Genomic DNA, 26462 nt, shown 5'->3' on the forward strand with positions numbered 1-26462 from the left:
CTTTGATGTCATTGATTCATATGTTGGAGATTGCTTAAGACACAGGTGGGTAACTCCAATCCTAAAGGGCTGTACTGTAGCACAGTTTTTTGTTCCAGCCCAGCACTATCACACCTGACTAAAGACCATGATAAGTGGATTACAGTATTTGTGTTGGAACAAAAAATGGTAGCCCCATAGCTCAAGTCCACCACTGTTTTGATCTTATCAGATGTTGTGTTTTCAGTAGAGTAGTGGCATTGGACCTAACACTGTGGAAAATATGACTTCAGATCTAACATGAGAAGCTGTCATCATAAACCAGTACAAACACTCAAATATAAAAACCTGCTTTGTATTGCTGTCTTTAATCAGCCTTTAATCATCGCTCTGTGTGTGTGTGTGTGTGTGTGTGTGTGTGTGTGTGTGTGTGTGTGTGTGTGTGTGTGTGTGTGTGTGTGTGTGTGTGTGTGTGTGTGTGTGTGTGTGTGTGTGTGTGTGTGTGTGTGTGTGTGTGTGTGTGTGTGTGTGTGTGTGTGTGTGTGTGTGTGTGTGGCCAGAGAGGGGGAAGTTGGCATTTGGTCCCCTGGCCCAAAATGATCCCACTTCTGTTTGAGCAAAGGATTAGAATAAAGATGGAATGGACAGTTTTTTAGGGAGAGAAAGAGATGGAAGACTAATTCAGAGGGGAGATAAAGAAATGTGCATAGGAAAGATGAAGGATACACTGGCAGAGGAGAGAGGGAGAGGAAGATAGTCTGGCAGAGGAGAGAGGAAGATAGTCTGGCACAGGAGAGAGGGAGAGGAGGATAGTCTAGCAGAGGAGAGAAGAGGGAGAGGAGGATAGTCTGGCAGAGGAGAGAGGAAGATAGTCTGGCAGAGGAGAGAGGAAGATAGTCTGGCAGAGGAGAGAGGGAGAGTAGGATAGTCTAGCAGAGGAGAGAGGAAGATAGTCTGGCAGAGGAGAGAGGGAGAGGAGGATAGTCTGGCAAAGGAGAGAAGAGGGAGAGGAGGATAGTCTGGCAGAGGAGAGAGAGGGAGAGGAGGATAGTCTGGCAGAGGAGAGAGGGAGAGGAAGATAGTCTGGCAGAGGAAGAGGAGGATAGTCTGGCAGAGGAGAGTGGAAGAGGAGGATAGTCTGGCAGAGGAGAGAGGGAGAGGATGATAGTCTGGCAGGGGAGAGAGGGAGAGGAGGATAGTCTGGCAGAGGAGAGAGGGAGAGTAAGATAGTCTGGCAGAGGAAGAGGAGGATAGTCTGTCAGAGGAGAGTGGAAGAGGAGGATAGTCTGGCAGAGGAGAGAGGGAGAGGAAGATAGTCTAGCAGAGGAGAGAGGGAGAGGAAGATAGTATGGCAGAGGAAGAGGAGGATAGTCTGGCAGAGGAGATTGGAAGAGGAGGATAGTCTGGCAGAGGAGAGAGGGAGAGGATGATAGTCTGGCAGAGGAGAGAGGGAGAGGAAAGTCTGGCAGAGGAGAGAGGAAGAGATGTGGGTTTTGGACAAGAGAGGGAACATTTATATTAACAGGAGAAAGGGGAGAGGTGGAGGACTAGTAAAGGACAGAGAGACAGATGGAGGTAAGAGGTGTGGTAGAGGACAGAGGAGAGAGAGACAGATGGGGGAGAGGTGTGGTAGAGGACAGAGGAGAGATTGACAAATGGAGGGAGAGGACATAGGAGAGATGGAATGATGGAGGGAGAGGTGTGGTAGAGGACAGAGGTAGAGTGATGGAGAGGTGTGGTAGAGGACTGAGGTAGAGAGCTGGACAGATGGAGGGAGAGGTGTGGTAGAGGACAGAGGTAGAAAGAGGGGGGCCTTGTTTTCCCCTGCCTGGTGTCAGGCCATCACCTTACATTTTCAATCTGTTTTACCTGTCAGGTGTTGAACGTGTTAATGAAGACACACTGGAGAGCTGAGAGGCAAGGGACACACACACATGCATACTGTACATACGCATACACACACAAGCGTACACACACACACACGCATACACACACACACACACAGAAGAATAGACATGTATACACAGCGAGAGGGCTAGTGATCCTAGCATTTACCACTATTCCATGCCCACACACACTCACACACACACACACACACACACACACACTCACACACACACACACACACACACACATATACATACACACACACACACATATACATACACACGTACAAACACACATACACTACATGACCAAAAGTATGTGGACACCTGCCATTTCAAAATCATGGGCATTAATATGGAGTTGGTCCCCCCTTTCCTCCTATAACAGCCTCTATTCTTCTGGGAAGGCTTTCCACGAGATGTTGGAACATTACTGAAGGAACTTGCTTCCATTCAGCCACAAGAGCATTAGTGAGGTTGGGCACTGATGTTGGGTGATTAGGCCTGACTCGCTGTCAGTGTTCCAATTCATCCCAAAGGTGTTCGATGGGGTTGAGGTCAGGGCTCTGTGCAGATTAGTCAAGTTCTTCCACACTGATCTCGACAAACCATTTCTGTATGGACCTTGCTTTGTGCATGGGGGCATTGTCATGCTGAAACAGGAAAGGGCCTCCCCAAACTGTTGACACAAAGTTAGAAGCGCAGAATTGTCTAGAATGTCATTGAATGCTGTAGCGTTAAGATTTCCCTTCACTTGAACTAAGGGGCCTAGCCCAAACCATGAAAACAGGCCCCAGACCATTATTCCTCCTCCACCAAACTTTACAGTTGGCACTATGCATTCGGCAGGTAGCGTTCTCCTGGCAGCCGCCAAAATCAGATGCGTCCGTCAGACTGCCAGATGGTGAAGCGTGATTCATCACTCCAGAGAATGCGTTTCCGTTTCTCTAGAGTTCAATGGTGGCGAACTTTACACCACTCCACCCGACACTTGGCATTGCGCATGGTGATCTTAGGCTTGTGTACAGCTGCTCGGCCATGGAAACCCATTTTATGAAGCTGCCTGTGAGCAGTTCTTGTGCTGACGTTGCTTCCAGAGGAAGTTCGGAACTCTGTAGTGCAACCGAGGCCAGTCTATTTTTATTACGCGCTACGCGCCCTTCAGTACAGCATCTCTAGCGGGGCAGAAGTTTGACGAACTGACTTGTTGGAAAGGTGGCATCCTATGACGGTGCCACGTTGAAAATCACTGAGCTCTTAAGTAAGACCATTCTACTGCCAATGTCTATCCAGATTGCATGGCTGTGTGCTCAATTTTATACACTGGTCAGCAACGGGTGTGGTTGAAATAACCGAATCAACTAATTTGAAGGGGTGTCCACATACTTTTGTATATACTGTATAGTGTACATACACACAAATAGAGAAAGGTGTAGGCTTAGCACGAAGTCGAGTCCAATGAGCCATTGCCAGTTTTTCCTCAGTTGCTGTGAAATAATCTGCCTATCATTTTCTCTCATCTCTCTCCCTCACTCCGCCTCATACACAAACACATTTGGCAGAACCTGCCCTATCTTTCTACTCCCTAGTCCCTGGCCCAATTTGAACAGTATCAATGAGCGATGGTGGCCCACCGGTGCCAAAAGACCTGAGTGGAAAAATGTAGGTGCCGTTCTGTGAAGCATTTTACATGACTTCTTCCTCTGCAACAAAACTTCTCTCCAATGAGAGCAAGAGAACATTTTGCCTCTAAGCATTTTAGTTTGGATTACACGGTGTGTATGCAGGGAACTCAGTTCAGACAGACTCATAAAGCCTTGCATATTTTACCATTTCAATGGCCAGAAGATCACCCTGTATAAACTTCTGATCCCCGATAAGACTTCTGAACTCCACACACCCTCCAACATTGGAACTACACAATCACACAGAAACACACACACATACAAAAAAGTTTACTTTAGGGATTTCAGTTGTCAAGATGATAGCAAAGCAGTCATCTGGCTGCTGATTGGCTGTCTGACTGATCTGAAGAGTCAATCATAAATACTGTTTCAGCAGGATTCTCTAGGGCACATCACTACAGGCTCATAAAGTTCCCTGAAACAAATATCTTCACAACAGCTATTCATAGACATATCTTTGTCACAATGATTTTCTCCCTCTCCTCCTCTCTCTCCTCCCATCCTTCCTCTCTTCTTCTCTCCTATGTTTTCCCCTCTCCTCATCTCCTCTTGTCATACCCTCTCCCTCTCTCCTCTTCCCCTCTCCCTCTCTTCTCTCTCCTCTCTTCCCCTGAAGGTAAACTGCATTGAGAGCGATGTCACCTGAGGCAGTCCTACAGTGTGAACCATCCTACCTCTCTTACTCCATCAGCTCCACATGCATCCTGTATATTCTGTTCCTGCTCATCCCAAAGTGCCAGCTCCTTTTACACCATTATTTTTAATGGTGTGGAAGCACTAGTCACTAGACACACTACAGTAGCAATGGGCTATAAGTAGGTGAGGCTCCTCTACAGAGACAGATACAATGAACTCTGTGACTTCATTGGAATTATGTAACACTGAATTAATAGTCTTATTGATTTTTCGTTGTGAATTGGAGTCATCAGCCTTGGGTAGAGATATTTACATTGTAAGGGGAAGCTACAGTACGTGACTGATGCTAATTCCAGTCATTCACCCAGAAGATATCATGATACTATAGTGCTTTGTTGCTCCTCCATATAAAGAAAGGCCCCATGGCCAGAGGCAGGGCCAAACGACTGGCTGCTATAGAGAATAGGCCTGAAGGATAAGTACTATCCTCTGGGGTATTAAAAGGGTCGTAAACTCTAATAGGGATATTTGAACGCATTGAACTCTAAATGGCCTTGCATGAGAGGAGCGTGGACACATGCTTTTTCTCCCCCAGGCCATTCTACACAGGGAAGTAGAAAATAGAAACTATTGATTTCCAGTGTGCTTTTATGTGATTGCCTTAGCTGTGTTCTGTTTGTGTTTTGGTCCATTTTTTCTTCTCTTTCATTCGTTGCCTGTCCTTATACAGGGAGGCCAGGGCTTTTGTGGTGCTTGGACGTACATTAATAGAATACATAGTGCTTGTGATTCATTAATGTCTTGGAGTAGGCTAAAGACCATAACACAGAGTGAACTGGGTAACTACCACAAGGGATAGTTCACCCAAATTACAAAATGGCACATTGGTTTCCTTACCCTGTAAGCAATCTATGGACAAGGTTTGCCAGCAATTAATGCTTTGGTTTAGTTTTCCTGGCTCTGTATCTACATGCTAATGTTTTAGCATTTTGTGGCACAAATCCCATTCAAGTCATCAGACTGATATTATATATTTTTGCGCATCATGTCCAAAACATCCAAACGTTTCTAAAATTGATTGTGAAGCTCAACAAAGTCACATATAGATGATTTGAACATGAAATTTTTTAAAAATATCAGTCCCATGACTTGGATTTTTGCCACAAATGCTAAAACGTTAGCGTGTGGCAACAGTGCCAGGGAAAGCAAAGCATGGATTGGTCATACCTTGTAATTTAGTAATTTGGGTAAACTATCTCATAAGGGAAACCTTATACATTATAAAATAAACATTTGTGAAAGATTATTGGAATCTGTGTAGGTTGCTGGACAGGTAGGAGGACTGACAATAGTGAAGGTGAACAGCTGGTCAGGGGTCAGGTGACAGAAGAATGGATGAGACTTGAGGCAGGAATTCCTTTAACCACAACAAAGTGGTATATTTACTGGGTAGTTTGTCTGTGGTTGATTCATGGATGCACAGAATGTCTGGATTAGACGTATTTGAGGGAGAGAAAGCAGCGAGGTCGGGCGATGGCGATTTCCTCCTTTTAATGAGTTGAGATCTGTCAGACATTTCCACCTGACCTAATTAAAGCGCACCTGGCCCAGCTGAGCAAGTGGCCATGAATTAAAGGATTCTTCCACCAACTCCATGGGCCTTTTCTACAATTTGGCTTCTGCTATTCTCTGCATTCACAACAACAGATGGTAGTTCAAGACAAACACATTGGCACAATCATGACGTTGTTAATTGAAAGTGAAAAGTGTACGTTTAGCCAGGTAGCACATGGACTCACACTAGCTTCTATATCTATAAAGCCTACCATCTGCATAGAAACTGAATCTACCATCTGCATAGAAACAGAGTCTACCATCTGCATAGAAACTGAATCTACCATCTGCATAGAAACTGAATCTACCATCTGCATAGAAACTGAATCAACCATCTGCATAGAAACTGAATCAACCATCTGCATAGAAACTGAGTCTACCATCTGCACAGAAACTAAATCTACCATCTGCATAGAAACTAAATCTACCATCTGCATAGAAACTGAGTCTACCATCTGCATAGAAACTGAATCTACCATCTGCATAGAAACTGAATCAACCATCTGCATAGAAACTGAATCAACCATCTGCATAGAAACTGAGTCTACCATCTGCATAGAAACTGAGTCTACCATCTGCATAGAAACTGAATCTACCATCTGCATAGAAACTAAATCTACCATCTGCATAGAAACTAAATCTACCATCTGCATAGAAACTGAGTCTACCATCTGCATAGAAACTGAATCTACCATCTGCATAGAAACTGAGTCTACCATCTGCATAGAAACTGATTTAGAAAAATATATCATCAATCATTAGGACTACTTTTAGCAACTGTTGCCATGTCTACAAAGAAGGATTTATAACTGGGAATAAAAAGCTACTTCTTACCCAGGAACATCCCTCCATCTCTCTATCTCTCTATCCCTCCCTCCATCCATCCATCCATCCATCCATCCATCCATCCATCCATCCATCCATCCATCCATCCATCCATCCATCCATCCATCCATCTCTCTATCCTTCCATCTCTCTATCCCTCCATCCATCCATCCCTCCATCTCTCTATCCCTCCATCCATCCATCCCTCCATCTCTCTATCCCTCCATCCATCCATCCCTCCATCTCTCTATCCCTCCATCCATCCCTCCATCTTTCTATCCCTCCATCCATCCATCTCTCTATCCCTCCATCATCCATCCATCCCCCTATCTCTCTATCCCTCCATCCATCCATCCATCCCTCCATCTCTCTATCCCTCCATCCATCCATCTCTCTATCCCTCCATCCATCCATCCCTCCATCTCTCTATCCCTCCATCCATCCATCCCTCCATCTCTCTATCCCTCCATCTCTCTATCCCTCCATCCCTCCATCTCTCTATCCCTCCATCCATCCATCCCTCCATCTCTCTATCCCTCCATCCCTCCATCTCTCTATCCCTTCATCCATCCATCCCTCCATCTTTCCGACGGAGTCCTGTATAATAGTGGTCTCAGTGGGAGAAACATCTGCAGTGTTGTGTTTATGCTGATTGGCTGTTTGATTGCTGTTAGCTCTCTGTAATTGGCTGACAGTAGGTGATGGAGTAGTGGTCACATGCCTGTTTAACTGATTGATATTTCCTGCTGTTGTCTGGGAGTGTGTTTGCTGTAATGTTTCTTGTGTTGGTGATGTGTTGGGTGGTGGTCTGTTATGGACTGTTGGCTAGAGGTTGGTTGGTGGTCTGTTATGGACTGTTGGTGATGTGTTGTGTGGTGGTCTGTTATGGACTGTTGGTTAGAGGTTGGGTGGTGGTCTGTTATGGACTGTTGGCTAGAGGTTGGTTGGTGGTCTGTTATGGACTGTTGGCTAGAGATTGGGTGGTGGTCTGTTATGGACTGTTGGTTAGAGGTTGGGTGGTGGTCTGTTATGGACTGTTGGCTAGAGATTGGGTGGTGGTCTGTTATGGACTGTTGGTTAGAGGTTGGGTGGTGGTCTGTTATGGACTGTTGGCTAGAGGTTGGTTGGTGGTCTGTTATGGACTGTTGGCTAGAGATTGGGTGGTGGTCTGTTATGGACTGTTGGTTAGAGGTTGGGTGGTGGTCTGTTATGGACTGTTTGCTAGAGATTGGGTGGTGGTCTGTTATGGACTGTTGGTTAGAGGTTGGGTGGTGGTCTGTTATGGACTGTTGGCTAGAGATTGGGTGGTGGTCTGTTATGGACTGTTGGTTAGAGGTTGGGTGGTGGTCTGTTATGGACTGTTGGCTAGAGGTTGGTTGGTGGTCTGTTATGGACTGTTGGTTAGAGGATGGGTGGTGGTCTGTTATGGACTGTTGGCTAGAGGTTGGTTGGTGGTCTGTTATGGACTGTTGGTGATGTGTTGGGTGGTGGTCTGTTATGGACTGTTGGCTAGAGGTTGGTTGGTGGTCTGTTATGGACTGTTGGCTAGAGGTTGGTTGGTGGTCTGTTATGGACTGTTGGCTAGAGGTTGGGTGGTGGTCTGTTATGGACTGTTGGCTAGAGGTTGGGTGGTGGTCTGTTATGGACTGTTGGCTAGAGGTTGGGTGGTGGTCTGTTATGGACTGTTGGCTAGAGGTTGGGTGGTGGTCTGTCATGGACTGTTGGCTAAAGGTTGGTTGGTGGTCTGTTATGGACTGTTGGCTAGAGGTTGGGTGGTGGTCTGTTATGGACTGTTGGCTAGAGGTTGGGTGGTGGTCTGTTATGGACTGTTGGCTAGAGGTTGGGTGGTGGTCTGTTATGGACTGTTGGCTAGAGGTTGGTTGGTGGTCTGTTATGGACTGTTGGCTAGAGGTTGGGTGGTGGTCTGTTATGGACTGTTGGCTAGAGGTTGGGTGGTGGTCTGTTATGGACTGTTGGTTAGAGGTTGGGTGGTGGTCTTTTATGGACTGTTGGCTAGAGGTTGGGTGGTGGTCTGTTATGGACTGTTGGCTAGAGGTTGGGTGGTGGTCTGTTATGGACTGTTGGTTAGAGGTTGGGTGGTGGTCTTTTATGGACTGTTGGCTAGAGGTTGGGTGGTGGTCTGTTATGGACTGTTGGTGATGTGTTGGTTGGTGGTCTGTTTTGGACTGTTGGCTAGAGGTTGGGTGGTGGTCTGTTATGGACTGTTGGCTAGAGGTTGGTTGGTGCTCTGTTATGGACTGTTGGCTAGAGGTTGGTTGGTGGTCTGTTATGGACTGTTGGCTAGAGGTTGGGTGGTGGTCTGTTATGGACTGTTGGTGATGTGTTGGGTGGTGGTCTGTTATGGACTGTTGGCTAGAGGTTGGGTGGTGGTCTGTTATGGACTGTTGGCTAGAGGTTGGGTGGTGGTCTGTTATGGACTGTTGGCTAGAGGTTGGTTGGTGGTCTGTTATGGACTGTTGGCTAGAGGTTGGGTGGTGGTCTGTTATGGACTGTTGGCTAGAGGTTGGGTGGTGGTCTGTTATGGACTGTTGGCTAGAGGTTGGGTGGTGATGGTGTGTGTGTGTTGTTTTGGCCCTGTTCCTGTGTCTGTTATTGACATGTATCCTGCTGGTGTTTTGTGACTAACTATATCGACATAGGGGAAGTGGGTGTTTGGGGCCTCACACACTGTCGGCACTCCTAAACACCCAACCTGCCCCTGAGCAGTCAGTGTAAATCACTACTGATTTGTTTAGGACACTGTGAGTCGTCCAGTGTACTGCCTGTAGAGAAGAGATTAAGGCTCATGGTCTGATGCACAACAAATAGCTATTAGGTACACATCCTAAAACGTATTCGGGTCCAGAATGCAGCACTACAGCCATATTGTGTTGTGGATTGGAGCTGTGTGATGAGTATAGTTGTCTTTCCGCAGACTCACAGAGCAGAGAGTGTATTCTGTGTCCTCTCTCAGTCAGAGAGACAGTGGGTTCTCTCTGTCAGTCAAAGAGACAGTGGGTTCTCTCTGTCAGTCAGAGAGACAGTGGGTTCTCTCTGTCAGTCAGAGAGACAGTGGGTTCTCTCTGTCAAGGATGACATTAACTCCCTCAGAATAGCCTTTATGTAATTAAGGGTGAAGGGACAAGGTTGAGCTAATCATGTCTGAGTCCCCCCTCTGTGCTCATGGAGAAGAGTATTTTTAATTAAAATCTCCTGTACACACACACACACACACACACACACACACACACACACACACACACACACACACACACACACACACACACACACACACACACACACACACACACACACACACACACACACACACACACACACACACACACACACACACACACACACACACACACACACACACACACACACACACCCCGAATCTCACGCCACTCTGGTTTCTCCAGCTCTGGCTCTAGCCAGTAGCCAGAACACACACGCTAGATTAGAATGCATTCTTCAGAAACGGACAGACAGGTTCTCTTCTAGTGTGTGTTTTTTTCATTCCTCGTCTGACTAATTTCATGAAGAGCATAATTACAGTGTTTTCAATTTGGCCTCAACTCTGGAGCTTCGTGGCTGACAGTCTCTCTCTGCCCTGCAGCTGAGAGGGCCGGGGGAGGAGAAGGTGTGAGAGAAATATGTGTGTAAAGTGCAGAGAGGAGGTTGTGGGGCAATCAAGAGCCAAGTGGTGTGTGTGTGATGGGTACAGGGAGAGAGAGGCAGAGGTACGGTAGGGCCTTATGCATAACTAGGTAATTAGATGCAAAATCTGAATTCTATAAAGAACCGCTAGCCTACAGTAACTAACCACACAATTTCAATAAACCCATTACTGATATTATTATATTATGTTATTACTGTTGGTATAAACGTGTTATTATCTCTGTAAGCTGCTCAACTGCTGTAATACTGCATGTACTAGTACCAGTCAGTTAATGTATAATTACAGTTCTAAAACGATTGAGTAACATTGATTTTGTATGATTTGATTAGATAGCTGTCTATCGTGCGGTGTGTGTTCAAACAGTAGGAGGATGAAAGTCATGTCAGTGCTGATTTAGAGCGAGGGTTCTGGCATTACCGCTGTGTGTGTGTGTGTGTGTGTGTGTGTGTGTGTGTGTGTGTGTGTGTGTGTGTGTGTGTGTGTGTGTGTGTGTGTGTGTGTGTGTGTGTGTGTGTGTGTGTGTGTGTGTGTGTGTGTGTGTGTGTGTGTGTGTGTGTGTTTTGGTCACTCTCCAGCAGTGAAATCAGAGCTTGCCTTAGGCAGTGCCCATGTTCCCGTCCTCCCAAACGTTCTTCTCCCCTGCCACCATCCCTTCATCCATCTCTGCTCTTATCAACAACCTCAGACAGATATTCTCCACCTCCACATCTCACACACTTAAGGGTGCTGTTTGGTCACTATCCAGCTGTGTGTGTGCGTGTGTTTGGTCACTATCCAGCTGTGTGTGTGTGTATGTTTGGTCACTATCCAGCTGTGTGTGTGTGTGCGTGCTTTGACCCATGAGTGTGTTGTGAGCCGGTTCGTCTTATCAGGGATGCTCTGTCAGGTCTGATAATGACTGGGGTCCCCCAGAGAGTTTTGGCCCTCAGGCTACAGAAACACACACCACCACTGGTACTACTGATAATAACTGCAGTTAGTCCCCTTGATATCATTTCTTAGCGCGGCTGACTCAGTGCCCCTCTGTAGAACTTAAACCACGACATCTAGTTCCTGCTCCTTCTCACTGCCATCTACTCATAATGTCTCATTCGTCTGCATCCATTAGATTAAAACGTGGCCCTGCCCAGTCTCTCCTTGAAGACTGCCAGGCCATTGCCTGGGTTTTTCTAATCATAAATCTATCTCATAAAAGGCTAATGTGACACAGAGACACATATTTAGCTAACAATTTAGCACAGCAAATAGGGTGGCGAGTCCCACAGCTCTGCCAAGTGCCAGCCCCACAACATCTGTTCCTGTTACCATGCTGCTGCCGAGCCGAAGCCGAGCCGGGGCCAACGGTTCAAAGCTAATCTGTCCCTCAGAAAGGCTCTCCTCTGCTGGGGGATCTGATATCAGCCTGGAGGTGTGACAAGCAGCTAGCAGCCCAGCGCGACGCCATGTGTTTATTCATTCAACTTTGAAAAAGACGAGGTCTGCCTTGACAGTCAACACTGGTCACCTTGACCCCTCCGCTCCCTGAGATAATATGTAATCACGAATTGGGTGTAGGGGTTACTTGTCCTGCCAAGCACTGAGGTGGAAGAGTTGAGCATATCTTTAGTTATACCTTAGTAATGGGAAACTTCTTCACTTGCCTGTGCCCTTACAATAAAAGATTGCAGTTTTGAAACTGCAGTAAAAGTGCAGTAACTGCAGTCGACTGTGATATTTCGGGCGCAGTAATTGCAGAATAACTGCAGTTACACTACAAAATTGTTGTAGTAAATAGTATTTTGTTCACAGTATTTGCAGTGTCCTGCAGTTATAGTGGACTCTGACTGCAATATTTTTTTATAAGGGTGTATATTAGGTTTATTTTTCCTACCACAGTGATGGATTTTTTATTTGGGCATTTTGTGGTGGCAAGGCAACCTTACCCACCGAGACTGTTACGTCCTCTCTCTCCTCATCACACACCATTTGCTTTGATGCCATTTTATGATTATTTTCCCAAGCGGAACGCTTCTATGCCTCTGCATTTATTTCTGATGCGTTATTCTTCAGGTAATACAAAGGGTCCGTCTTAATAAATAGCTCTCTCTCTCTCTCTCTCTCTCTCTCTCTCTCTCTCTCTCTCTCTCTCTCTCTCTCTCTCTCTCTCTCTCTCTCTCTCTCTCTCTCTCTCTCTCTCTCTCTCTCTCTCTCTCTCTCTCTCTCTCTCTCTCTCTCTCTCTCTCTCTCTCTCTCTCTCTCTCTCTCTCTCAATTCAATTACATTAAATTTGCTTTATTGTTATGACGTAACAATGTACATATTGCCAAAGCTTTTTTGGGATATTTACAATATAAAAATAAAAATGAGAATCAAAATTGTCAACGGGACAACAGTAACAACAATAACCAAGTGTCAAAATAACCATACATTCAACAATAACAATAAACATACAGTAGAGTACATGTGCAGGTTGATTGGTCTATCAGACACTCTCCCTCAACATATGGCAGGCAGCAATGTAGTGCGCTGCCAACCCACAGCTCTCTGCGTCCTCCCCCAACAGGACTGGTAGCCTACCAGGGTTTCACATTTGGGGAAATGACACTCTCCAATTGTTTTATATTTTTGACATTTTGTCAGGAAATGCTGCTCTGTCTCAGATTCTGCTGTTGTGCAGTGGTTGCACAGCCTTTCCTCTACAGGGAGCCAGGTTTTCCTGTGTCTACCCTTCTCACTGGCAAGGCTGTGCTCACTGAGCCTGTACTTTGTCAAGGTTTTTCTAAGGTTTTCATCAGTAACCATGGTCAAATATTTAGCCACAGTGTACTGTCGATTTAGGGCCAGATAGCACTGCATTTTGCTTTGTGTTTGTGCTTGTGTTTCCCAATAAGCAATATAGTTTTGTTTTGACTGTGTTGTAATTTGGTTTATCCTGATTGATTGGATGTTCTGGTCCTGAGGCTTCAGTGTGTTAGTAGAACAGGTTTGTGAACTCAGCCCCAGGACCAGCTGGATGAGGGGACTCTTTTCTTTGCTCAGCTCTTTGCATTGCAGGGCTTGGTAGTGATATGAGAGGGGGTCACTGTATTTTAGATGTTTCCAAAACTTAATTGCTCTTTTTTGAGTTTTTATTATTAGTGGATATTTGCCTAATTCTGCCCTGCATGCATTGTTTGTAGTTTTCCTCTGGACATGTAGTATAATCTTACAGAACTCTGCATGCAGGGTTTCAATGGGGTGTTTGTCCCATTTGATGAAATCTTGTTTTGCAAGTGGACCCCACACCTCGCTGCCATAAAGTGCAATTGGTTCAATGACATATTCAAATAGTTTTAGCCAAATTTTAATAGGTATTTCAATTTGAATTTGCTTTTTAATGGCGTAGAATGCCCTGCGTGCTTTCTCTCTCAGTTCATTCACTGCCTCATTAAGGTGTCCAGTTGAGCTTATTTTTAAACCTAAGTAATTGTAGTGTGTGCAGTGCTCTATATATGTTGTACCAATTGAGAACTTTGGTCTAATTCCCTGAGATCTGGATCTTCTCTGGAAAATCATTATTTTAGTCTTTTTGGGGGTTTACTGCCAGGGCCCAGGTCCAGGCTCTGCTGTAGGCCATGTGCTGTGGGTGACAGCAGGCATAGGTCATCTGCGAAGAGTAGGCATTTAACCTCTGAATTGAGGAGACTAACACCAGGGGCTGATGATTTTTCTAGAATAGTGGCCAATTCGTTGATGTAAATATTGAAGAGTGCAGGGCTCAGATTACAACCCTGACGAAGTCCCCGCCCCTGGTTAAAGAATTATGTTCTTTTCTTGCCAATTTTAATGCTGCACGTATTGCCAGTATACATTGATTTAATTATGTCATCTGTTTTACCCCCTACACCACTTTCAATAACTTTGTAGAACAGTCCTGTATGCCAAATAGAATCAAATGCTTTTTGGAAGTCGATAAAGCAAGCGCATATTTTGGTATTATTTTGGTGGACATGTTTATCTATCAGGGTGTGTAGGGTGTAAATATGATCAGTTGTGCGATGTTTTGGTATAAATCCATTTTGGCTTTTACTCAAGACATTGTGCTTATTAAGGAAGTTTAGAACTCTTACATTTTTAATACTACAGAAAACCTTCCCCAGGTTACTGTTCACACAAATGCCTCTGTAATTGTTAGGGTCAAATTTGTCTCCGTTTTTAAAGATTGGGGTTATGAGTCCTTGATTCCAGATGTCAGGGAAATAACCTACACTCAGGATCAAATTAAACAGTTTTAATTTAGCCAATTGAAATTTTGCACTAGTGAGTTTGAGCATCTCATTTAGGATGCCATCAGGTCTGCATGCTTTTTTAAATTTCAGAGCCTGAAGTTTCTTATAGAGCTCCTGGTCAGTAATTGGGGAGTCCAATGGATTTTGATTGTCCTTTATAGCTTTTTCTAATCCATTCAACTTCTCATGAATTTGGCGTTGTTCTGCGTTTGTGTCAATTTGAACGGTGTTGTAGAGTGTTTTAAAATGGGTTGTCCATATGTCACCATTTTGTATCGCTAATTCCTCTTGTTTAGATTTTTATCGTTTTTTCCAATTTTGCCAGAAGTTGTTTGTGTTTATGGACTACTCAATTAGTGTCAGCTGCTTGCTGTTGTACTGTGCTTTTTTGGTTCTGGGTGTACGTTTATAGAGTTTTAAAGTCTCACAGTAATGAAGGCGTAATTCACCATTATTTGGGTCTCTGTGCTTTTGGTTGGAAAGTTTTTTCCTTATAATTTTACAATCTACATCAAACCAGTTGTCATCTGTGATCTTTTTTGTTTTGTTTTTATCAATTTCAATTGTGCTTCTTTTGCCGTTTGCCTGAATATATAGTTGAGGTTTTGTACTGCTAGATTGATGCCTTCTTTACTGTGAGTGAATGTGGTATCCAGAAAGTTATCTAAGAGTGTTTGGATATTTTGGTTACAGGTTGCTTTCTGGTATTCTTCTGTGCTGTTTTGGGCCCATCTGTATGAATTTCTGATGTTGTACAGCTTACTGGGCTGTGAATGTGTGGTTGTTTCCATGTCTGTTTGTCACGGTTCTCTAAAGTAGAACCCAGAAGCAGACCAGGACAAGGAGAGTAAGACGAAGGTGAGTATTTAAGTTTAAATGTAGTGATAGAAAAATCCAAGTAGCGGAGCGGGCAGCGGAGGTGAGTTGATGGAATTGAGTAAGCAGATCCAAGGAAGTAACTGAAGTCACCGACGACCAGGTAGGGATGGGATGAGTGTTCCGGGTGAATGACTGTAGACAGAAAAAACGGAGGTAAGTTCAAGGCAAGCAAGACGTACAAAACAACAAAACAAACTCTATCAAACTGGAGGCTGATACGCTGGCACAACATACTGTTCATGGCTAACGATCCGGCAGGGAATGGATGTCAGGTCAGCGCTTATGAAGTGGAGGGGTGATGATCAGGACCAGGTGTGCAGATAGCTGATGGGATACAGGTGCGGGTACTCAGAGATCCTCCAACTAGCTACGTCGCCCGGCAACCAGACAGGGTGCGTTCCAGGACACCGGAAAAAACACTCCAGGACAGAACACAGGCAAAAACAGACTCAGGAAGTGGGATTCGTGACACTGTTCTTTTGAGGAACAACGTAATTTGGCTGTGATCAGACAGAGGTGTTAGTGGCTTGACAGTGAATGAGCTGAGAGAGAAGGGGTCAATGTCTGTGATCATATAGTCTACTGTACTGTGGCCAAGAGGTGAGCAGTAGGTGAATCTCCCCAAAGAGTCCCCCCGTAACCTACCATTGACAAAGTACAGACCCAGGCTTCTACAGAGCTGCAACAGATCCCTTCCGTTTTTGTTGACGGTGCTGTCACTGTTGTTTCTATGGGGGAGATTAAGACAGTTAGAAACAGTATGGCCTGTAATAAAGCTCTCCCCTCGTGTGGTCGTTAGATGAGGTAGTGTTCCTGTGCGCGCATTTGTGTCCCCACAGATGAGCACATTTCCCTGGGCCTGGAAATGGCACGTCTCTTCCTCAAGGGTGGGGAAGATCTCCTCTGAGTAATATGGGGATTCTGAGGGGGGATATAAATTGCGGAAAGGAACACATCTTTTTCTGTCAGTGCAAGTTCTTTTTTCAGTTTTAACCAAATGTGATATTTACCAATTTTGAGGGGATCAATTAGATTTTGTAGTTCGGATTTGTACCAACTGATCAGTCCTCCAGTCTCTGCCTCTATTGACAGAGCTGTGTTTCTGTGATGGCACAATTACCTCTCTGTAGCCTGTGGGACAGTGAGTGACAATGTCAGCCTTACACCATGTCTCCTGCAGAATGATGATGTCAACATCTTTAAGATTTTTGTTGAACTCCAGTGCTAAACTCTTCGGTCCAAAGGTTGATGAGTTTAGGCCCTGAATGTTCCACATACTAACTGATAGCGATTTCATGTTCCAAAAGAAAGAATAGCAGTTAGAAATACAGTAACTACTAACTAATAAGTTGTTAAGAGTGAGATATACAGGATAACAGCTAACATTCTTTCTGTTGTAATATATAAATATTCCTATTTATTGAACAAGTGTGTGTGTGTGTGTGTGTGTGTGTGTGTGTGTGTGTGTGTGTGTGTGTGTGTGTGTGTGTGTGTGTGTGTGTGTGTGTGTGTGTGTGTGTGTGTGTGTGTGTGTGTGTGTGTGTGTGTAGTACAGATGTATTGGAGGAGCTGTTTAATCTCACTTAATCCTACAGGGTTATCCTGTCCTCTGACGACCTCTGCGTAGCTGCGCTGGTCCTGCTGTTTGGCCCTGTGGAGTGGAGGAGGGCCAGTTCTGGGCCGTGGGGCTTCCCCTCTGGTCTAGTAGGGGTGGTGGTCTGGTGCGGGGTAGTAGGCTGGGCCCGGTCTGGCTAAGCCGATGGAAGTGGTGATGCTCTCGTGGTGGGTGGGGCCTGTGGGATGCGCTGGGTCTGGTGGGGCGTTGAAGGGGCCTGGGGCTCCTTGGTGGTGCAGTGGTCTGGTAGGGGTCGGGGGGTGGTCCTCTGTCCAGTGCGGCATGGGGTGTTTGTCTACCAAGTGCAACGTCCTTTAGAGACTTGGCAAACATCCCTACTGTCTGCTTCCTCAGGTGGGAGTGGTCCTGCAGATGCTCTGGGGGGATTGTTGGGTGGTGAGCAACGTGCACATTCGGGAGTAGGCCACACCCTCTGGTGATGTCAGCGTTGCCTTTCTGAATGGTACGGGGATGAACGTCTTTGCGGGGCAGCAGAGTGGAGATGGTGATGTGGGAGTTGTCTCTGTCTCTGTCTCTCTCTCTATGTCTCTCTCTCTCTGTCTCTCTCTCTCTCTCTCTCTTTCTTTCTCTCTCTCTCTCTCTCTCTCTCTCTCTCCATCTTGCTCTCTTTGTCTCTCTCTGTCTCCCCCTCCCTCCCTCCCTCTCTCTCCCTCCTCTCCATCTCACTCTCTTTTTCTCTCTCTTTCTCACTCCCTCTCGCTCTCTCACACCCTCTCTCTCATTATCACTCTCACTCTCTCTTTCTCTCTCTCTCACTCACTCTCTCTCACTCCACTGTGGCCAAATTGTCATTTCAACACTCCTACTGTAGAAGGAGCTGGGATAATGTTTGACCGGGATGAAAGGGAAGAGAAAGGGAAGGAGGGGAAAATAAAGTTGCTCTTATCACAACTGGCCAGCAGCGATGTGCACACAAAGCTTTGGCGGAATCCAATTTAGTCCTTCCTGTTAGTTTAAATGATTATCGGCGCAATTAGCCGTCTCAGGTCAGACTTTAAAGCTCGTGCTAAGTGATTTCCTCAAATCCCCCAGTAAAACGCGGGCAAGCGCCACGCTTCTAAAGCACTCGCCTCGCCAACTCCAAAACAGACTCCACCTTATCCAACCTGCTCATAAATGTCAGACGACTTGTTTTGGTCTGCTTCATTGTTTAGCTTTGTAAATGAATGTTCTGTTCCTTCGTTGTTGCTCAGACAAAACATGGTGACTTTGAGAGGCAGTGTTTCTTTTTTTTATCAAGCTTTTAGTTACTAAATTGGTAATTGTTTGTATGGTCTGGAGTGACAACGCGTGATGGGAGTGAGCCACATACTGTGGGCAGGTTGGTTTGTCCTTGGCATCTTCAGGAGAGTGATTAGTTGTTGAATGAGTGAGTTTGTTAGTCCTGCTCCAGAGAGGGGGGCTTTGTGGGAGACTCTGCTGTGGATACTTATTGTTGTTGTTGTTTCTCTCCCTGTCTGCTCGAAAATTTAACTGGAACCTTCCAGGGAATTGTTATTGCTGAGGTATTCTTTACAGTGCTCAACTAGTGGGAGAAGTCAAATCCCCAGTGCTGCTGAGTCTGATTACGTGAGCCCACTGCACATGCTGTAAAAATGTATGTATGCTCAGATGAGTCTGCATATCTCCACAACAGTATAACACTCTCTCACATTAAGAAACCAACAAACCCATCCTCTCTCCGCCACTACTTTTTTACTTTTAACGGTCAAGTGGAAATCAAGTGGTAGTAAATACACAGTCCCTCACCTCTCTCCCCTCCTCTCCCTCTCTCTCTCTTTCCAGGGGAGATCTGTGCGTTTAAGATCCATGGTCTGGAGGCTCCATTCGAGGCAGTGGTGCTGAACGGGACGTCTGGTGAGGGCCAGCTGAGAGCCAGGGGCCTGGTGGACTGTGAGCTGCAAAAGGAGTACACCTTTATCATCCAGGCCCATGACTGTGGAGCAGGACCTGGGGGCACCGGGGGGAAGAAGTCACACAAGTGAGTTTATGAGGCAGGATGTATTTTTGTGTGTTGGTCTTTATGAAGCATATTAATTCAATACCATGCTCCCTGCAACATTGCACTCTGAAGCCAAGCCTACTGTGATCAAATAACATTTCATTACTGGAAGTAACAGAAGTGCATGTCATTCTGGCTGCAAAAGGTCTTAGGGACATCCCACTTTCTCCTTGACCCCCTTCACCTCAATGTCTGATCCTGGCTGACCCCAGGTACTTCCCTGTCGTGTTTCAGCAGTGTAGGATGAAAACAGCCAGTATATTATTTTAAAGTGGTGCACTGATGAAAATGATTTACCACACTTACAGGAGCACCTATGAGCTGAGGATTCTTCTGATATTTCTTTCTCCACGGTCTCTTATGACTGTGTCATTTTCACTCTGTGTGTGTCTCTCCTCACTCTCTCTCTGCTCTCACCTCTCACCTTCCTCAGCGGGAGCTCACACAGAAAACTAGCATCTCCTTCACACACACAAACACACGCACCAGGCCTGCAATTATAGCAGCAGGTGTGTGTAAAGGTACGGTACACATTGTCCTGGGTCGTATTTTTCAGGTTATCCCTGCATCCCTGATTGTGGGACGTATGAAGAAACCCAACTAAACGTAGACATACATTCTATGACACAGGTTCTTTGTGAGCACCTAGGGATGACGGTCTTAGCTTGAATAGCCTGTCCTTCGCAGGCGTTCCTTCTGTTGTCTGTGTCCCGGAGGAGCAGTCTGGCCTTTTCAGGGATCCAGACGAGCGGAGAGGAGAGCGTCAGTGAGCGTGACTCTCACATTTAGAGGAGAAAAACAATCCCTGCCTATGGCTCAGCCCAAATTACACATGACATGTCAGCTCTGCAGAAGAGAACAGGCCACAGGATCAGAGATGACACATGGGCCGTCAAGCTCTCTGTCTCTGTCTCTGTCTCTGACTCTGTCTCTGACTCTGACTCTGTCTCTGTCTCTGTCTCTGTCTCTGTCTCTGTCTCTGTCTCTGTCTCTGTCTCTGTCTCTGTCTCTGTCTCTGTCTCTCTCTCTCTCTGTCTCTCTCTCTCTCTCTCTCTCTCTCTATTATTTTTTGGCTGCTGCTGCTTTTTATCTCATTCCTCTATCCTACAGTACATATATCCTACCAAAATATTTCCTATGTTTCCTATATATGTACTTTATCTCCGCTATCATATTGAGTAGTGTATGAGAAAGGCAAGAAAAGGTTGAACAAGTTGACCAACCTACATAAAATGTTGTTTACCTCACTCTTTCCCTCATTCCTTCCTCTCTCGTTACCTTTGGCTCTAGTTCATATAATTATATAACCGTGTAGGTAGTACTCGTCACAAAATGACTCTTAGGCGTTGAGTCATTTTATGCTGTGGTTAACTGTGTAGTTGGCTCTCAATCAGACAGATGTTGAATGTTTTCACAGCTTTGTCGTTGAAAGGTACAGTGAGCCAAGATTCCCTCCTTGACAACAATGAGTATCACCCAGAACGACTCGGTTACATTACCAATTTATCATTGGTGTATTGTAACTCACATTTTATGTACTGTATCTCAGATGTTATTGTAACGTCTGCGTCCAACTCACACTCCCAAACACTTAGATCCCCGGAACGCAGCCCACTTTGCAGCTCTCTCTCCAGATCCCAACCACCGGAATTCTAATCACCTGTTCACACACCTGTCATTATCCCACACTATTTAGTTCAGTTCCTTGCACCCCATCACTGTAAGGTATTGTTTGTTTTGAGACACACTTTTTTGGAGCTCTGTTTTTCCCTTCCTGCTCTCCTCACGTGTATGATAGTTTTTGCCTGCCTCATTCACAACACCTTTTGCCTATTCCCTGGCTGTACTGTTGCCATTTTTGGACCTACCGTGTATGACCTTCTGCCTGCCCCTGGACCCAGCTACCTGCCTCCTCCCATGGTCCTGTTGAAACCAGCTCTCTGTCTTCCTCGTGTTCATTACAGTTATTCTGTATTGTATGTAAGTTCTTTAACTCAAATCAGTATGGCAAAAAATATGGCTTATCACCAGTGGTGTAAAAAAAAATATTTTTGGGATATCTGTACTTTACCTTACTATTTTTGACAACTTTTACTTTTACTTCTACATTCCTAAATAAAATATTGTACTTTTTACTCCATATGTTTTCCCTGACACCCAAAAGCACTCACTAAATTTTGAATGCTTGGCAGGACAGGAAAATTGTCCAATTCACACACTTATCAAGACAACATCCCTTGTCATCCCTACTGTCTTTGATCTGGCGGACTCACTAAACACAAATTCTTCATTTGTAAATTATGTCTGAGTGTTGGAGATAGCTCCTGGCTATCCGTAAATTAAAAAACAAGAAAATGGTGCAGTCTGACTTACTTAATATAAGGAATTTTAAAGTATTTATACTTTTACTTTTGATACTTAAGTATATTTCAGCAATTACATGTACTTTTGATACTTAAGTATATTTCAAACCAAGTACTTTTAGACTTTTACTCAAGTATTTTACTGGGTGACTTTGACTTTCACATTTCTATAACTTTTACTCAAGTATGACAATTGGGTACTTTTTCCATCACTTCTTATCACCGTTGACTACCACTGAGTCACACAGATGGATTGTCCCACTGAACAATAATTCTGAATCAGAGCACTTTATTCTGAAAATCTATTTTAAACCTTTTTTGTCCATTTTAACCATGTGTAACGAAATGTTTTCAATTTACTGCTTTTTAAAATCCTAATGAAAGAATTATGCAAATGCATGATTAGTTCTGAATCACAGCACCACCACATTCATGGCAAATGTGTGTACCCAGACACAAAGTATTTCTAGATGTCATAATTTATTTGTACTTCTCTCACTTCCTGTGTGAATGTGTCACATCCTTTAACTTCCCCATCTCTCCCCATCTGCAGTGAGTGCTAGATTTATTACATGGATTAAGTGTTGGAGGAGGTTTAATGCCCCGGTCAGTGACGGTAGTAGCAGCTCATCTAGGATGTTAACCCCTGACCTTCTGGTTGTTCAGACTCCAGAGTGACTTGCAGGGCTAAGCTAGACAACTCATTCTAAAGCCGCCATGTTTCTGCCTGTGCGGTGGTTGTCATGAGGCGGTTATTAAACTTGTCACTTGTGATTCTGGGAAGGCCGTGTGTTCCTCACCTCCCTGCGCCGGAGGTTTGGGAATGACTAATTATCTCAACGGATGGCAGCACCTCCCCGCAACTGAGAGGATCGACACACACACACACACACACACACACACACACACACACACACACACACACACACACACACACACACACACACACACACACACACACACACACACACGAATACTCACTCACACACACACACACACACATACAGACGTATACATGCACACACACACACACACACACACACACACACACACACACACACACACACACACACACACACACACACATACATACTGTACACATACCGACACACGCACACACACTTACACACAAGCGAAGAGGATGTGAGCCAAGAGCTGTCACTCATTAGCAAAAGCTTTCATGATGCATTGTGATATCCAGTGCCTTCAGAAAGTATTCATACCCCTTGACTTAGTCCACTTCTTTTTTCTTTCTTTTTTTCTTAATTTCACCTTTATTTAACCAGGTAGGCTAGTTGAGAACAAGTTCTCATTTACAACTGCGACCTGGCCAAGATAAAGCAAAGCAGTGTGACACAGACAACAACACAGAGTTACACATGGAATAAACAAACATACAGTCAATAACACAATAGAAAAGTATATATACAGTGTGTGCAAATGAGGTAAGGGAGGTAAGGCAATAAATAGGTCATAGTGGCGAAATAATTACAATATAGCAATTAAACACGGGAGTGATAGATGTGCAGAATATGAATGTGCAAGTCGAGATACTGGGGTGCAAAGGAGAAAAAAAATATCAGTATGGGGATGAGGTAGTTGGATGGGCTACTTACAGATGGGCTATGTACAGTGCAGTGATATGTGAGCAGCTCTGACAGCTGGTGCTTAAAGTTAGTGAGGGAGATATGAGTCTCCAGCTTCAGAGATTTTTGCAATTCTTTGCAATTTTTGCAATTTGTTCCAGCCATTGGCAGCAGAGAACTGGAAGGAAAGGCGGCCAAAGGAGGAATTGGCTTTGGGGTTGACCAGTGAAATATACCTGCTGGAGCGCGTGCTACGAGTGGGTGCTGCTATGGTGACCAGTGAGCTGAGATAAGGCGGGGCTTTACCTAGCAAAGACGTATAGATGACCTGGAGCCAGTGGGTTTGGCGACGAATATGAAGCGAGGGGCAGCCAACGAGTGCATACAGGTCGCAGTGATGGGTAGTATATGGGCTTTGGCGACAAAACGGATGGATCTGTGATAGACGGCATCCAATTTGCTGAGTAGAGTGTTGGAGGCTATTTTGTAAATGACATCGCCGAAGTCAAGAATCGTCAGGATAGTCAGTTTTACGAGGGTATGTTTGGCAGCATGAGTGAAGGATGCTTTGTTGCGAAATAGGAAGCCAATTCTGGATTTAATTTTGGATTGGAGATGCTTAATGTGAGTCTGGAAGGAGAGTTTACCGTCTAACCAGACACCTAGGTATTTGTAATTGTCCACATATTCTAAGTCAGAACCGTCCAGAGTAGTGATGCTGGACGGGCGGGCAGGTGCGGGCAGCGATCGTTTGAAGAGCATGCATTTAGTTTTACTTGCATTTAAGAGCAGTTGGAGGCCACGGAAGGAGAGTTGTATGGCATTGAAGCTCGTCTGGAGGTTAGTTAACACAGTGTCCAAAGAAGGGCCAGAAGTATACAGAATGGTGTTGTCTGCATAGAGGTGGATCAGAGAATCACCAGCAACAAGAGCGACATCATTGATGTATACAGAGAATTGAACCCTGTGGCACCCCCATAGAGACTGTCAATTTTGTTGTTTCAGCCTGAATTCAATGCATGGAAACATGTTTTGAGAAAGTTATGCCTATTTATTGAAAATTAAATACAAAAATACCTAATTTACATAGATATTCACAAGCATCTTTGGCAGTGATTACAGCTATGAGTCTTTTTGGGTAAATCTCTAAGAGCTTTCCACACCTGGATTGCGCATCATTTTCCCATTATTCTTTTCAAAATTCTTGAAGCTCTGTCAAATTGGTTGTTGATCATTGCTTTGAAACCATTTTCAGGTCTTACCGTATATTTTCAAGTAGATTTAAGTCAAAACTGTAACTCGGCCACTCAGGAACATTCACTGTCTTTTTGGTACGCAACTCCAGTGTAGATTTGGCCTTGTGTTTTAGGTTATTGTCCTGCTGAAAGGTGAATTAATCTCCCAGTGTCTGGTGGAAAGCAGACTGAACCAGGTTTTCCTCTAAGATTTGCCTGTGCTTAGCTCCATTCAGTTTATTTTTTATCCTGAAAAACTCCCCAGGCCTTAACGATTGCAAGCATTCCCATAACGTGATGCAGCCACCAATATGCTTGAAAATATGAAGAGTAGTACTCAGTAATGTGTTGTATAGGATTTACCACAAACATAGCACTTTGTATTCGGGACAAAGAATACATTTCAGTATTACTTTAGTGCCGTGTTGCAAACAGGATGCATGTTTTGGAATAGTTGTATTCTGTACAGGCTTCCTTCTTTTTGCTCAGTCAGTTAGGTTAGTATTGTGGAGTAACTACAATGCTGTTGATCCATCCTCAGTTTTCTCCTATCACAGACATTAAACTCCATAACTGTTTTTGCCTCATGGGGAAATCACTGAGCGGTTTCCTTCCTCTCTGAGCTAGGAAGGACACCTGAGCTAGGAAGGACACCAGTGTCTTTGTCGTGACAGAGTGTATTGATACACCATCCAAAGTGTAATTAATAAATTCACCATGCTCAAAGGGATTTTCAATGTCTGCTTCTTCTTTTTTTAAAGTGCCCTTTGTGACACATTGGAAAACCTCCCTGGTCTTTGTGGTTGAATCTGTGTTTGAAATTCACTGCTCGACTGAGGGACCTTACAGATAATTGTATGTGTGGGGTACAGAGATGAGATAGTCATTCAAAAATCATGTCAAACACTCATTGCACCCAGAATGAGTTCATGCAACTTATTATGTGACTTGTTAAGCACATTTTTAGGCTTATTTAGGCTTGCCATAACAAATGGGTTGAATACTTATTGACTCAAGACATTTCAGCTTTTCATTTTAATTCCATTTTTACATTATGGGGTATTTTGTGTAGGGCAATGACAAAAAAATCTACATTTTATCAATTTTAAAAAGTTCCAGTTTCCATATTGAAATTTCAGACTTGATTTGCCCTAACGAAAAAAGTATGTATCAACCCCGACAAAAATGTCCATTATTTAGGAAATGTTAATTATTATGTAGATTACAATTAATTGTAAGGGGTCTGCTGACGGGGAGTGAAAATGCCCAACTGTCACACCCTGGCCTTAGTATTCTTTGTTTTCTTTATGTTTTTTAGTTAGGTCAGGGTGTGACATGGGGAGGGTATGTGTTTTTGTAGTGTCTAGTGTAGTTGTCTAGTTATGTCTATGGCTGCCTAGATTGGTTCTCAATTAGAGGCAGCTGTGGTTCATTGTCTCTGATTGAGAGCCATATTTAAGGCAGTCATAGGCATTGGGGTTTTGTGGGTAATTGTCTGTGTCTATGTTGCATGTTTGCACTTAGTCTTTGATAGCTTCACGTTCGTCTGTTTGTTGTTTTGTTTCGTTGTCCTTCTTCTAATAAAGAGAAGATGTATTTTCCACACGCTGCGCCTTGGTCCTCTCTCTCTCCCATTGACGATCGTGACACCAACATCGTTATGTTTGGAGGAAAAAGGGGGAGTCTTGCAAGTCGAAGAACACCACCCCAAACTTGAAGCATGGGGGTGGCAGCATCATGTTGTGGGGGTGCTTTGCTGCAGGAGGGACTGGTGCACTTCACAAAATAGATGGCATCATCTCAAGACATCAGTCAGGAAGTTAAACCTTGGTTGCAAATGGGTCTTCCAAATGGACAATGACCCCAAGCATACTTCCAAAGTTGTGGCAAAATGGCTTAAGGACAACAAAGTCAATGTATTGGAGTGGCCATCACAAAGCCCTGACCTAAATCCTATAGAACATTTGTGGGCAGAACTGAAAAAGTGTGTGCGAGCAAGGAGGCCTACAAACCTGACTTAGTTACACCAGCTCTGTCAGGAGGAATGGGCCAAAATTCACCCAACTTTTTGTGGGAAGCTTGTGGAAGGCTACCCGAAACGTTTGACCCAAGTTAAACAATTTAAAGGCAATGCTACCAAATACTAATTGAGTGTATGTAAACTTCTGACCCACTGGGAATGTGATGAAAGAAATAAAAAGCTGAAA

The 26462-nt window shown here is 44.5% G+C and overlaps 1 protein-coding gene across 1 annotated transcript in view; it reads left to right on the forward strand.

The window, feature by feature from the left end:
• LOC139548503 (calsyntenin-2-like) overlaps positions 1-26462 on the forward strand; it is a 450777-nt gene that overhangs the window by 325054 nt on the left and 99261 nt on the right. The window contains exon 3 of the mRNA XM_071358196.1: positions 18855-19050. Coding sequence (XP_071214297.1) covers positions 18855-19050 — 196 coding nt within the window. The remainder of the gene's footprint in view (positions 1-18854; positions 19051-26462) is intronic.

The sequence above is a fragment of the Salvelinus alpinus genome, chromosome 21 (assembly GCF_045679555.1).
Source record: "Salvelinus alpinus chromosome 21, SLU_Salpinus.1, whole genome shotgun sequence".
Taxonomy (NCBI): Eukaryota; Metazoa; Chordata; class Actinopteri; order Salmoniformes; family Salmonidae; genus Salvelinus; species Salvelinus alpinus.